Source organism: Anas acuta, chromosome 5 (genome assembly GCF_963932015.1).
Source record: "Anas acuta chromosome 5, bAnaAcu1.1, whole genome shotgun sequence".
NCBI classification, from domain to species: Eukaryota; Metazoa; Chordata; class Aves; order Anseriformes; family Anatidae; genus Anas; species Anas acuta.
This window is the reverse complement of record NC_088983.1, coordinates 16,032,703-16,048,369: the sequence shown is the minus strand read 5'-3', so window position 1 is coordinate 16,048,369 and position 15,667 is coordinate 16,032,703. Positions and strand designations below refer to the sequence as shown.

Sequence of the window (15,667 nt, the reverse complement as noted above, 5' to 3'; positions counted from 1 at the left end):
TAGCCGTCCATCCCACATCTGAGCAGTTTTCAGCTTAACATTTGTCAGCAGTGTGAATGTCAACAATAAGATCTACGAGGAATTGTCATTTTTTTCTGAGCCTAATGCCAGTTCAAGCTGCAGACTTGTATGTTGATATTCACACTGCTGACAAATAACTGGTGTCTTCATCAAGTACATGTATTATTCTTCACTGACGTGAGACACAAGAGACTTGGTTATGTGAACTCCCACAGCCTTTTCAAGGCAGCTCTAAATTTGTCTGATTAAATTTCTTTTCCGTACCTCCCATCTACCAGCAGCAGAGAGCAGATCTGAAGAGCAATTTCTTGCTAGGCACAAGTTGCCCTGGAGAGTTACTGCTCCCGTAGGCATATTTTACAGCCTTGGCAGAAATCATTCACAATTTGGCATTAGGCAGACAAATACAATAGTTGTTGTTGAAACAAATACAACTTCCCACTTGGAACTGAACCAATCCACTGTGAACAGTCCTAGGTAGATTAGGAACTACAAGTAAGAAATTTTGTACTGTTACCAATCCAGTAGGACTCCAGTTTCAGTCCTCTATAGATGATTTTCTTGAAGTGCAGTAGACAGAGCGAAAGCTTACCAACTCCTCAAAAATAATAAGCATTAATTTAAACTAAGCTAGTATAGCAAGAATACTTACACAAATTTAATAAGATAGTATATGCAGACTTTCTTATTTAAATTCTTCTCTTTTGATGCTCTTGGACATGCTGTCCTTCAAATCCTGAATAATTTTTTCAGACAACCAGAAAGTATGAGCAATGCTCCACCATTGTGATATCCCTGATGGGGCTCTTCAAAAGTCTTGCATTTGCTTTGAATGCAAATAACTTTTTCATGAAAACTATTTTTTTTTTCCCTCCAAAAACCCTGTGACTCAGATGTCACTGCAATATCTATTGAGAGTTATGGGTTGAATATTGCACTCTTATCTGTGAGCCCGGTCACCCACCTGTATTACAACCCCTGCCTGAGACCCCTTCTATGAAATAGTGACTCAATGAAAACACAACTGTAGGGTGTCCTCAGAGCAGCACTCAGACCAATAGAGGAGAAAAGAAACTCCATCCAGTTGTGAGAATACAATTCCCACAAGGTACTTCCTTTTCTGAATCAATTTATTGGATTTAGATTTGGAGTCTTCGTACAGATTTTCAAGTTTTGACTTTTTCTACTAGAAAGTTGAAATCTTTAGTTAAAGAAACGATCCCCTGTGACATTTTTCTGTGTAACTGAAGTCAATACTTTCTAAGTGCCTGGGATCTATGCAAGCACATCTATCACAGAGGGAGAGGTAGGGGAGCTGAAATTGTTGCTACACAAAGTGTTGTACATAGACTTCACATGGGCTTTTAAATTAAAGGAAGCAGGTTTTGAATTTGATTCTGTAGATGATCATTTTGAAGCAAGAATAAACCAGAGGTAGAGTCTCCAAAAGAAAAATTACACCAACAACCCTAGAGTTTGGGTTAGAATAGCTTGCATAAATTTGAAGTGCTGAAATTAGTGATGGGTCTGGGTCAAAAATCTCACATCCCACATGTACATTTTAAAACAAAAACCTATCGACATTACTCAGCACCCTACAGCATTATAACTTTGTCAAAGTTCACATTAATCTGAAAATTGAGGCTCTGTCCCATATTTATTTATTTTTCTCCTCCTCATGCCCATGGCTGTGCATTGAACTTTGTCCTTTACAAAGGCAGGAAAAGGTACATAAAGAGACTTTGACAAAAAAAACACAACACACCACCACCAAACAAAACCAAAACATTGAGCATAGGATGCCTCTGTCTGCATTTTGCCTTTAGGATGCCTTTGAAGAAAGCAAGGTGTTAGCAAAGACTTGGGTCAGTCTTTGTGGGTTTGCATTACACAGAACATATTAAAAGCATCTGTAGTCTTACCTTTTTATGGCTTTGTAGCAAATGATGACAACTACAAAGAGGAACACTAGTGTGGCACAGCATACTGCAATGATAATAACCAGGCCTGGCCACCAGGTCTCTTCAGTGGGGCAGAAGGTAGACTTGGGAGCTGTAAAGAGAGTGTGGAAAAATGCATGAATTCTCCCACATATGTAGTGTATAATCAGATACACTTTAGTCATCCATATAATAGCACTATGCCAGGTCAACCGATATATAAGAAGAGGTTATTTAATGTTTAGGACATTTATTTATTTATTTATTTTGCCTCAAGCAGTCTATCTCCCTGCTTGGTACTAGATATTTCTTGCCATGGTATCCAGATGGCCGAGCCCTCTGTGCCAGCATTGTCCACAGGCTGGCACCCAGCACAGAGGAGAAAGGCTCAGCTCTGCTACCCGCAGGAAAACTCTCCCCCCTCCACAATCTCCGTCTCCTGCTGCATCAGCCTTAGTCTTAGAGAGACGTCACGCTGATAAGGGTAGGCTTTCAAACCTCATTAGGGGAGGTTTATCGGGGAGCAGCAGCAGTGCCTACCAATCAGTATCGCAGCCGCTATCATTGTAACCTTGGAGCAAGGAGGGGGAATTTGTTTTAAAAGAACAGGAATTTTATTGCATTTATTAATTGCTTTTAGAGGACTGTGGCTATCAAACTTCCTTCCAATTAAATTGTCCGATGTTTAAGAAATGTTAACCTTACGAAATGTTAACTCATGAAAGCATAAGTAATTGTTATTGCATTTTTCTTATTCAACTTAGGGCTAGAACTGTGCATTTAATACTACTCAAAACAAGCACTATTTTACATCAGAAGTAATATTGGTGGCATTTAGCTCAAATCTTTTCTTTCAGAGTTATATTCTTTTTCCCCATGCTTTAAGGGACACCTTTCTTGAAGGATGGTGAGCAACAGACAACGCCAAGAGCAGTACTGGTTATTGCAGAGGTGGAAGAGCCCCTTCCCCCAGTGTACACAATCACATAACCTCCATGAGAATTTGATGTCTTGCTAAAGGAAGTTTAATAATAAACCAGTTAATGGGAATAACTAAATCTGCATGTTCATAAAGCAGATAAGAGAATCAAATATAGCAAAAGGCACTTTTAAAGTCTAATTATATGATCAGATATATCCTATATTCTGTACTTCTTTTTGTACACATCACAAACAGCTGTACAAACTAAAATATGTCATCACACTTATTTATTGTGAGCTGACATCCTCTGTGCATCCTATGTTTAAGAATAAACATTCACATACTTTGCTAGGTAAATACTGAAGTACACAATTACTGTGCATTTCTTCTTTCCACTGGTATGATTATAGAAGAAGCGATAACATTAATCCTGAGAAATCTGCAGGAGCATCTTAGACTAGGTAAAGAGCTCCTGGTGCAATAAAGAAGCAATCAAAATAATCAAGCCATCAGCTTGATAATTTATAGGCAGTTCACCATTTGGTGCCATGAAGTGCTCACGTTTCTCAGGTGCATCAGCCTTCAGCACATGCTATCACTATGATCATACTTGCCTAGCAAATATTGACTTCAAATTACTATACATACATTGACTCTGAGGGTGTTTTCCTTTGTTTCTGTTTGTTTGCTCTTTTTTTGTGTGTGTGTTGTTCTGTTTTGTTTTGTTTTCCTCAATAGGAGAAAAGAAACAAAGCTGAGATTTCAAGTGATTTTTAGAACTAAGGGTTACTGGATCCTCTTCTGACAATGAGTTAACTTCAGCAACAGAATTTCTGCTTTCTTACCATGATGTTAGCTGCAGAGTCAGCTTTCACTATAGATGGAACTATTTATTGTGTTGTGATATGAGCTGATATTTTCTGAATTATTTCAATATTGTTATTTTCTAACATAACAGAGGGGGTTTCAAAGATGAGAAAATGTTTGTACGAAGGAGCATGCAGTCTTAGGGCCAACTCTACCCTCTTGATGTTGCCCTGAGAAACAAAAATAGTTCCACTGAAATCAAACGAAACACATGCGTCAGCAGATGCCACATACAATTAGATACAATCATACAAAATGGTAGGCTCATCTTCCTCCAGTGCAGGATCAACCAAACTAGTCACAGAGCAAACCAAGATGGTGAGACTGAGCTGCTCTTCAGCACAACAAAAGAGACTGACAAATGGCAGAGAAAGGGTCTAAAGCAACACCTCTCATGTGCCTTTGTAGCATGTGCTCCTTCATGATTTATCATAGGATTTTTACATGGAGAATAGATAAATTAGGAACAGAATAGTGTATATGACTCCTGACAGCCTACATGTAGTTAGTGACGATAGGAAATAAGAGTTGCTGATGTAGAGATAACCCCTAATTCACACAACTCAGTTCCCTTCCTCACTGTTCCACACCAGGCACTCAGAAAGAAGTGCAAGAAATCACAGTGGAAGCAGTCAAAGCCTGTTTATTAGTAGCTGGTGGTTTACACAGCATTAGAAAATATCCTCTATTTCTAATGCTTACTCTTGCAATGCTTGGTAATCTTGTTTGCCTTAGACACATCCACTCTTCCCAATAAGCTTCTGGTTGTGTGCTAGTTTCTGCCTTCCTCAGTATGCATTCATATAGCTCTCATTACTGTGACATTTCTACATCTTCAATGCATTTCTCCTCACAATTACCCTCTGAGGAAGAACAGAGCTGCTTTAATCATCTCTTACTAATGGGAAGACAAAGCCTGGCCCATTTGGATGTCCCATATGCCAGGCGCAAGGCACAGGAGTGCTGCATGCCTATGAGCTGCAGCTGAGAAAGTCAGCTTGGAGCAAACTTTCCCAAAGCATCAGCAAGGTTCCCAGGAAAGTGCCATGTCCTCAGAAAGGCCCCCATTTGGCTGTCAGTGCTAGGGAGACATTGATGTCTCCACTCCTTTGGGCTGGAGTTTGAAGTCCTGACCTGCTCCCTGTGATGCCCACGTGCTGGGATGGCTCTCCATCCTATGCCAGCATCGCAGCTCTGAAGTCATTGCCTGCAATATAGAAAAATCACCATGGGGCTACCAAGAGCTGAGGGCTGGCCAGTGTGGCCACAACATCTGTACCCTCAGCCCCCACCACTGGCCTCACACAAGTGGCTTCAACTGCTCACAGCACGACCAGCTCCTGATTCCACTCATTCCCATTTGCTCTTCATTAGTCTCAAGATCTGCCAGCTGGACAAAGAAAGTGATTTTCACAGTGCAAAGCAACTCAAGGAAAACGTGCTTTTTCTCCTAAGCCCTGAAGCACTGGTCTGTACGTTGAACAAACTGTTGGGTGGGAAGTAGTAGGAAAGTGATGACATTTTAAAGAAGTTAAGCAGGGTGAGCTAAGTAATTGCAGTCTGTCATCCTAACAAAAATCTTGCCAAAATATTGAAGATCTCACTCAATTAATAAAGTATTAAAGTAAGTAACTGATACTAAACAGCATAGAGACCAGATATTTTCTGAGGAGATTAATGGTTTGGTAAATACATGTATTAGTGCTGGTGTGATAAACTTAGACTCTGGTATGACATTTGATGCAATTCTACATGATGTTGAAGCTATGAAACTGTAATGCTACACAGTAAGTTTAGCACAGATGAACTGACTTAAAAGCCAGGGGCCTGTTATGTCTCAAAGTCTACCTATACATGGAAAATCACTACTAGGAGAATTTGTTTTTCAGCAGTGACTCCCTCCTTCCCCCCAGAATACGGGGCTAGATACTGGTAGAGTTTGTAAATGACTCAGGAATGTACTCAACTACAAGTGGAGACTGAGTATACTTAGTTTAGAAATAAGATAATTATTATCATTAAGTGTAATTATCCATTTCAATACTCTATCAAGTCTGGTGGAGTATTTCACTGAAGAAAATAGTTTAAGGTAGACTGTTTACTTTTCCTAAAAGAAATCTAAATTCAGCTGCAGACACTGACTCAAAAGAAGAATTAAGTCAAGAAAATGCTCTGCTTCTGGGAAGTACAGATGAGCACAATGCTTTTTTTTTTTTACCTTGGCCTTAAAATTCATGAAGTACAAATTTTGGTTATGTTTACTTTTAGAGAGCAGTGCCTTCCCTTACTCCCAACAGCACCAAGCCTAAATAAACAACATATCAATACAATGGATCGAGACGCAGTTCAGACCTGTGGGTGGCTGGATCCAACTTCTTGAAAACTAACTCATGAAAAAGTACATTTAGAGTAAAGTAAGTTTAGAGTACATTCAAGGGTGCTTGTGGTGACATAAAACTCACACGCTTTCTTTGACTAAATTTGTTTTGGAGTCTCAGCATAAAGACACAGCTCCAATTCTAATGTTAGCAAGCATTTGTATACAAATGGGTCTAGCCAGAAATGTGCATGCCAGGAAAGATTAGCTCAGCAACATAGGGTTTCCCTGAATGTCCAGGCACAAAAATAATAGTCACGTCACTGGAAAGAAAGTTTCCATAAGATTATAAAGAAATATCTACTTTCTCTTTAGCAAATCTCAGTGTGGATCACTCTCAGAATTGTCCTGAGTTGCTCAAAACAAAACAAAAAATAAACAGAACAACCAGTCAGTGATGAAGCTGTTTTTAGTCATGTCTTTTGGATCACCATTAAGTGCTTGTGTGTATGTTATAAAAACAACACTTACTTGTACTGCCTGCAACAGAATATAGAGATGGGAGTTGGAATCCTTGAATACATCCTCAGGTTTTCTTCAGTGATCACAGCTGTGCTTCATAAAGCTTAGATTTTGGAGACTTAGCACTCCCATTATTTATTTTGATGAGGATTACTATTTCCATTGCGATATTGCTTGTAAACTAATTGCTCTTTGCAAGGGAATGACACTACACTAGAGATTAACAGCCGCAAGCCTGCCAGGAGGGAGTAAGGGCTACTTTCCACCACAGGGACCATGCTGGGTTGAGCACCAGCCCTCCACAGCACCAGAGGGGCAGAGGAAGCGAGGCAGCACCAGGGCACTGCTTGTCCCTTCTGTCCTGGCCATCACTCACCAGTCAGCCCAGCAAAACAAAACAAAGAAAACAAAACAAAACACAGGCATGAGCCAGCAAATAGATAGGGGAGGCAGCGACCCATGCTCCCACGTAGAGTCCCAGGGGAAGCATCCTCTGGCCAGGGTCTGAGCATGTCAGTCTGCCACAGGCTCTGTCCCAAGCAGCTGGTGAGTACGTGCTGACAAGATGTGGAGGGGTGACGGTGCCCCCTCACCTCCCTACAAGAACACGAACTTCATGCCTAAAAAAGGAAGAGCGCTTTCAAGATAAATCAAAACCGGTTATTGTTTTTCCTCCCGCTTTTATTTCTGTTCTTGCAGAAAGGTCAAGAGTGCTGGTATAATCATCTTTATGAGACATCTGCCCATTTTTAATATTGTATATTCACAACAGGCTAAACCCATCCATCTCTACGCCTGCAGCACTCTTGCTATTGTAGGGCTGTCTGAATCAGCCACACAATTTTATTTTGCTTGCTTGGAAGCAAAGTTGGACTGTGTTTTGAAGGCACGCTCATATTCCAAAGGTCTCAAGTGTTTTGTCAGTCTTCTCTGGAACCTGAAAGGAACTGGTGATACAGGCAATGCATTACTGCTGACCCATACATATGTCACGTATGTCTCTCAGGATGCTTCGTGTCTAGTTAAACATGGAGTGAGATGCTGGATTTAAGGCAGTCTGGGGCTCTTCACATTGAGGTGTCTTATTCAAACCCTGATGGAATGGAGAGATCCAATGCATCTCCTAATTAATGTGAAACACCTTGGAGCTGACAGGAATCCCTACAGAGCCCTGCAGAGCAACAGTTACACACACACAAACACCAGGACTTGGGCACCGACTCCAAAAGCACTGTGTTGTGTAACAGATGAAAAACAAGGAGAGCCTCCATCACATGTGCACTTCCTTTTTGAGAAAGCTGATCTCAGTGCTGGGCCTGAGGTCTCCCACCTACTTTCTTGTAGCCCCTCCTTGCTCCCTCCAGGAATGTAAATGAATCCCAAAGTGAGTGTATTAATGTACAATTGACTTAATTGTACGTGAAAATGAACCCTTGGACAGATTAAAAAAAGGGGAGAAAGAGCTAAGGTGATGTAAACTGGTGGAGGTCCACTGAGTCACCAGACTGGTGCCAGCTGAGGACCTTCTCCCACCATCTCCCAGCATGTGATGCTGCCTGTAAGCACAGCTCCAAACTTTGCTGAAGGTGGGGAGCTCAGTCCCCTGATGGCTCTGGGCTCTTTGGGTGCAGATTTTGTTACCTAACCCCAGGCAATGTGGAGAGATCCATGAGTCAGCATCAGCTCAAGTGTCCCCTGCTTGTTTGTTGCATTTCGTCACATAGGAACAGTTACAGATGTGTTTGGATAGCCTCTGTGGTACAAACACACTGTGCACGCTGAGCTGCTAAGAGGGAGAGGCGGCCAGCATGGAAAAACAAATCTCTCACAAAGAGCCATCTAATGAAATGTGGGGTACTGTTAGACTTTGATACAAATATAGATCTTCAGCTGTTGGTTTTAAAAACCATTTCAGGAACAGGAGTAGTGTGTGTCCTCTTTGGGCCTTATCCAACAAAATTAGTGGATTTGAGAGTGAAAATTGCCTGTGAGGATGGGTAAGATGAGGCTGACCAGGAGATGGGGGCCTTGGAGCCCCCTCCCCAAAGCAGAAAGCAGTAGGTATGTTTGTACCATGCAGTGGGTCCTCCACTGCTGTTTCTGCTCCCTCTGCCCAGCACTTGAGATTCCTGGCACGAGCTGAACATAAACACAAACATTCACATTTGGGGCAACTCCGCATGAGTCTAAAACAATTCATTTTGAAGATATAGGAGCTCTATAAGATACGAATGGATGCGCTTCGCTGTCTCCCTGGCAGGTCCCAAAATCACCTCATCAACCTCCCTTCACAGTTGTTGCCTGTGAACAACACCACCAGGCCACGCTTGAGCAGCCGGAGGGGAGCTGTGGGAGCACATCAAACTGCAGGCCAAAGGCAGGGCTGGTATCAGCACAGGCCATGGAGGCTGGGCCCCCTCCCTGCCTGGGTATGGCCCTGGGGACAGCCTGCAGACAGCCATCACCTTCTCTGCTCAGCCTTCAGACCGCACAGCAGAAACATAACCTGGGTTTGGCCACATAGGCTGTGGGGCCACTCCTTTGCCCGGTGGTGAGCCATGGTCATGACCAAACCCATCTAGCTGGTGGCTGGAGAGCTTTGGCCACAGATTGCACCCCTCCTGGTGCCCCAATGGCACCTATGCTCCCCTGGGAGAAAAGAAATGGCATAGAGGAGCAGACCACCTTGGAGGCACAAGATGGTTCCCCAATACTCAGTAGTACGCTTGCATGGCTTTTCAAATGTCCAGCATGGAGGTGTCTGGGCCAAATGTTCAGGATATGACTCTGGCCCTGCTGCTGATTCTCCCTTGCTTCCCCCTGAGAAGCAGAAACAAAGCAAGCTCCGAAGAAGAGCTCCAAATGCTAAAGCTGTACTTACTGAGTGAATTAAATCCAGCAAATGCAATAAAATATAAGATTCTCAGAACACCACGACTTCCCAGGGCTTTTCCTGAGCTGAAGGACATGCTGTTGCTTGTTCAGAGAGTATGGGGGGGATGTGGTGGAGGATGGGCAGCACAGAAAGCCAGATCCATTAGCATCCATCATTAATTTGAGGGACTGGGCCAACGCAGCAGGAATGTAAAGCAGGAACGGATGACAACTTCAATAACAGATGAAGTCAGTTTGGGACAAATTCATCTCCAGTAAATCCAAACATCATGGAAAGGATTTGGATTATGACAGTCCCCAAAGAGCACTGACCTAGAAAGCCACTCTGTTGGACCTGTTCCCTGAGATCCTGCCACAGAGAGCAAGCACCAGAGGAAGATGCTGCCCAGTGAGGAAAGTCCAAAGAACTCTCTTAGACCAGCAATGTCCTATCCTACCATCCTCACCTCCAGAGTATGGCTGCAGCTGTACAAGATGTGAATAGACTGGCTTATATATAATAAGAACTGCCTAAATTTGCAGCAATTTTTGGTGCACATATACAGAGAAAAATGAACAAACAACAAAAGCCAAATGTCAATTTCCGTTCTTTCCTTTTTTTTTTTTTTTTGTATTTCTTTCCTTTTCCTTTTTTTGGTCTCTCCTCTCCTCTCCTCTTTCTTTTTCTTAGTCCTGTGCCTTTCCTGTTGCTTCTAAACTTAGGGCCATTTCCAGAAAGCCATGTACTACTCAGGTAAACAACTACTACCAAGCAATAGTGGTGTGCTCAGCAAAAAGCCTGTCCTGATTTACTGCCTCCCTCGAGTAGCTAGGTTAAATAACACTGGTGGATATCAGCTATTCCTGTAGCAGATGATACTTCTGTTTATCACATTATGTTGCAGACAACTTTATATCAGGCAGCTGCTCTGTGCATATGTTCCTACTACAGTTTTAAGGGGGTACTGCTATCAATGTGCAGTGGGATCTTCTGCTGTAATAAAAACATGTGTGGGATGATGCTGGAGAAATTCCCTCCCCCACAGCTTTTACACTGTAGACGCTGTTTTTCTATACTTTCAGTTACCTCCTTTCTTTACCTCTCTCCCCCTTTTGAAAAATAGTTTCCTTCTGAAACAAGAAACATGCTAATTTTTGTGCATGGTTTTGGAGGATGGAGCAAGAAGTGGAAGAAAGGGGCAGTTTTGCAGTTTTCTGGAGGTCATGAGTGACAGCAGTGCTGCTGTGCTACCTTAGAAGGTTTCATGAGCTGCTTTCCCCTGGCAGATTTTAGAGTCCTTTAGAAAATGAAACTTGTCATTAATACCAAAATAAAAATAATACGAGATGACAGTATGAGTCGCCCAGGCATAAGTGAAGCACATTGAAACAAAGCGGCTTGCCTGAAGTCATCACAGCTTTGTGAAAAAACAAGGAAACAGAATGTCTTTTGACTCCTGAGCAATCTTACATTCTGGCTCACTTTGCCTCCTCCTTGGGGGTCAGAGGGAAACACTGGCTTCAGTCATAACTACATGACTGGGGTGGAAGCAGCAAGCTCCCTGGCTGACTTCCCATACAGGTGCCAGATCTCTGCCCCATGCATGCCATGCCCAGCACCTCTGTGCGGCCGAGACCCATGGACAGAGCCAAGGTGGCATCCCATTGCGTTCCTAGGACGGGCTGGTACTAAGTTTGTAGGTTAACATATTGGCTTCAGCATCGCTGCAGAACAAGAACAGTTCCAAGTCCTACACGCTTGTGGAAGAATGATGATGCAGACAGCAGAGTAAACAGAGGAGCATCAAAAAATTAGGACGGGAAAGTCTGTGCTCCAAGCACTCAACAAGCTGAGGACCAGATCTGCCAGCTTTAATCCTATTAGGTTGTTGGTGGAGCTGATGAGACCCAGCAGAACTGAGGTACGACTCTGCAAATAGGAGCAAAACATGGTTTCAGCTGCCAAGGTCCTCTGGAGGACAGTGGGGTTAGTGAGCGCGGAGGGAGAGTCTGTTCTCTAAAGCATGATCTGGAGAAGCAGTAGCACTTAGAGGCCTTGTGGAAAAAAGGCTTTTAAGGAGATTACATCATAGCTAGTTTCTGTGTTAACACTCTGCTCTGGCATTTATCTTTACAACAGACACTCACGTCAGCCACTGCCCTCTGATCTTACTTTGTCACATGTTTTTCTAACCAACAGTCTCTGAAGAGATGCTGTTTCCCCCTCTCCATCTGACTCTCCCTGAGCAAAAGAACAAAATTGTTTTTACCTTGATTAAATCACACACTATTGATTTCTGTCCCAAGCAAATCAGAACTGAAACCTGTGGCTTGCAAGGCAGTCTCCTCCTTGCAACAGTACAGTCCTTCTGGAAAGCCTGGTGGGCACTGTTGCATTTCTCTGCTGTCTGTGACCTGGACCAGCACCAGACTTCGCAGCATGGAGGGAGCTGACACCCCACACATCCCTAGTGTATGAGAGCCATTGCTCAGGCACATGTTGCTGTGTCTGGTGGCCTGCTTTTCGAAATGCAGGAGGAGCTGATCAGATTAGTAGGTATCTGGTGCCTTCAAGAAACAGGTCACAAATGTCTGAAAATTTGCTGTTAAATTCTGGAATTCGTTTTAGAAGGTGACCTGATTTCCAGAGGTTCTGAGCACTGAGAGCCAGGATGCTTTAACATGAATACAGATACGCAAGCTTAAGTTTAACCTTATGAGTTTTATGATACAAGGATCAACCTCTCTTTACTTAGGCAGAGTATCACTCTGGGTAGAGGACAGAAATTCTTCTGAGGACATAGGTCCTCCAATTTTCCTCCAGGACAGGGACAGTTGTCCCAGCTTTCCAAACAGGTACAAGATATAAGGATAAAATGTGCAACATAAGGCTGTGTGTTAGCACCATTGCTATTAATTTACCAATTCTGTAATAAGGTAAATAATTTTTACCTTTAAATTGCACCTTTTCCCTTACAAGTACTTCAACTGTATTTTTCTAGTATTTTCCTGGCTTTCTCATCGACCATGTATTCAAGCAAGCACAGCAGCAAGGCAGCGGACTGGGGCAGGACAACAACAGCACAGCCCTGACCTGAGGACAGTGATCCTCAGTTCTTTTGAACAGTGGCACCACTGAGAGGCACAGACATGCGCCAGCGCAGTGCCATCCACTTCATTGCACAAACACACAGCCCGGCTCTCCAGCAGCAAGCAACGCATGCAGGGAGCACGGGTTGTTCTTCAGAAGGGAATATAAGTGGTGGGGATCAGCTGCTTGCCCCAGCAAACCGCAGGACCCCCTCACGTTACAGCAGTGAAAAGAGCATCCTGGAGGAAAGAGGCCTGAAAACACTGAAGTATCGTGCTGAGTCTGCCTTTGCCTTTTTGGTGCTCTAATACCTGATTAACAGATTTCCACATCAATACTCAACAACCGCATACATATGTGCACGTACATGCATCTCTGCAAGTATCTATACGTGCATCTCGTAATGAGGTTAAAAAAAACAAAGGCAATTGTTTTTTTGTGTTTGCAGTGGCAGGACCTCTGGCATGCCATGGAGAAACAAGTGTTGAGGAGCAAAGGTAAGAGTAAAAATCATCCTTGTCCTCTCTCATGACCTCCTGGCCAGCACCCACCTCAGCTCAGCAGCAAGCAACCATTGAGCAATAAGCACTGAGAAAGCATCATCCTCCCTAAAATAAGGTGGAGTGGGCCATGGCTTAGCACCCTTAGTCGGTGTTAAGTGGTTTGGAGAGCCCACTGAGAAACTATCTGCGATTTTAGGTGCTTAAAAACCCTTTAAAAGCTGGCTGTTGTTTTTACTGAGCTTCGGGCAGCCTTGAATGAAAGGCATGCCCCAGCAGCACTGTGAAGGCAGGTACGGCAGAGCCTTATCAGGTATGTCTGAGCCTTATCAGGTACCAGTGATCTTTTCTGTCTGGGACAGAAATCAATAGTGTGTGATTTCATCAAGGTAAAAACAATTCTGTCCTCTTGCTGAGGGAGAATCAGATGGAGAGGGGGAAACAGCATCTCTCTGGGAAACTGTTGGTTAGAAAAACGTGACAAAGTAAGGTCAGGTGGCAGGTAGTGCCACCCCTATGGACACTTTCAGTACATGTAGTGATAGCCCTTACAGACTTTTAATTCCCATATCTGCTGATACACGTTTTTTTTTGTCAGGTGTTGGATGAAGCTGTAGCATCACTGACAGAGGACAAATAAGAAATGAACATAGTGATGCCCTGGTACCTCAGGCTGCCTCCTTTCTCTTTACCAGGTGGTGATGGCATGGCCATAGGCTCTGCCTATTCCTCCTGGCAGGGCAAGCACCTTATTCTCTTCAGTGCATGGTAGGACAGGAACTTGCCGATCACTTCTGTAGCAATTATTGTTCATTTTTGAGCCTAACACTAACAATATTCAGTGCTTCACATCCACTAGTCTCAGATCCAAACTTTACAGAGCTTCTCTGTTTCAGACATGGTAGGGGTGAGTGGCTGATGGGTTAATTGGCCCTCGTGGGATCCCACCAGCAGGTTAGTGGAGAGGGAGAAGCAGCACCCTGGACTCTCTTGTTGATGTTCCTACAGGGAGGGAAGGCACCTCTTTTGCAAGAGTCACAGTACATCACCATGAAGTCTTCTGAAAGCTTATCCATCTTTCAGCTCTTGCAGTCAACAGGCCTTCAAAGGAAGGATGATGTAGGCTGAAATCCAAACAGATGAAATATGATTTCGGAAGTCTAAGCTCCTACATCGATGACCAGTCTTTTGCCAGAGAATGATTAATGAGATACCTCAGGGCTGGCAGATTCAATCCCACAGAAAGATGACAGATTTTCTCTTTATCATGTTCTATATACAGATCAAATTAAAGTCCAGATCTGCACAACTTCTTCAGGCTGAACGGTATTCACAAGAATGGTGCCATCAAAGACAATAAGGCTATGAAATGCAAGTAAAATTCAGTACTACTGCTATGATTAAGATATTATCTCTTAGATAGTGGCTTTTTAAAGAGCTCAGGAAACTCCAGACAATAGCGAAGATTGGACAAACCTCACAGCTTGGAGCTGAAACTTTCTCCAAATTAGTGCCTTCAGGGAAGCAAATAAAAAAACAGCTTCAGCCAACTGAAGACTGACTTTCATAGCACAGATAATAGAAGACTTGGAAATGCTTGGAATATTTTCTTCATCTGTTAGTAGCAGCAGTTTCTAAGTCACTGGTTTGTGTCTATCTCTGAAAAATTAATGGATTGTGTGTTGGGCATTCAGATGCTATATGGAGAGTGGTTGTAGTAGACATACACTTTAGATTGATAACTACAGATGGCTTTAAAGAGTTCAGTTTACAAAGAAAGACATTGCAAGTCACATGTCAGAGTTTTAGGGAACAGCTGGTTGACTATGTAGCAGATACTTCTGTTAGTGTACAGCATCTACCTAAGCATAACATATTACAAAGTTTATTCCTTATATCACTTCAGTGGCTCGGTTTTTGCTGGAAGGGCTTCAACTATCATTTAGAAAATGTCCCTGGGACCAGTTAGTAATTCCCACACTTAGTGCACTCAGGTTCCTTTTCCAAATTATATTTGGGTTTCACTAAGAGAAATATAGCTAAAATTGATGGCTGGAGTGAAATGGAACTAAAATGTGAAATGCTTTCCAAACAAGAGGTATGTTTAATCCTAATAGTATAAAATTCCATTTATCAACTGATAGATTCTTTTGCAATGTTCATAAAATATAGAATAGTTAAAATGGCAATTATATCATGTTAACAGATCAAGTCATTTCACCATGCTAAAGGCCCAACAGAAAGTCCTCAATCACCACTTGGAGTACACTTGTAACTCTCTGAAAGCCAAAAGGTAAGGTACAACCTACCTCACAGTCACAAAAGCAAGCTACTTGGTTACTGGTCTTTTCTCTGCACTTTTCTCTGTCTTCACACAGAAATCTAGGCCTGCATGGTAGGCAAACACTTGCAGAGATGCTGTTGACCATCACTCCCTCCTGAAGCCTATAGCACTTGGCAGCCAGTGCTAAAGAATAAAGCTCTGTAAAGATGAAACAGCACCTGCAACTTGCTAAATCAAAATGAGGGTTAAAACAAACCCTCCCTTTGGTCCACTGAGAGTCATTTCCTTCAACAGTAGCTATGACATAAGAGTATACCTTCCTTCCAGAG

General features: G+C 42.9%; 1 protein-coding gene across 2 annotated transcripts in view; it reads right to left on the bottom strand.

Annotated features, from left to right (window-relative positions):
* The window catches only part of PRIMA1 (proline rich membrane anchor 1), a 52,624-nt gene that overhangs the window by 22,321 nt on the left and 14,636 nt on the right, over positions 1-15,667 (bottom strand). For both annotated transcript variants that reach the window (XM_068682888.1, XM_068682887.1), the window contains exon 3: positions 1,944-2,073. In XM_068682888.1, the coding sequence (XP_068538989.1) occupies positions 1,944-2,073 (130 nt within the window). The remainder of the gene's footprint in view (positions 1-1,943; positions 2,074-15,667) is intronic.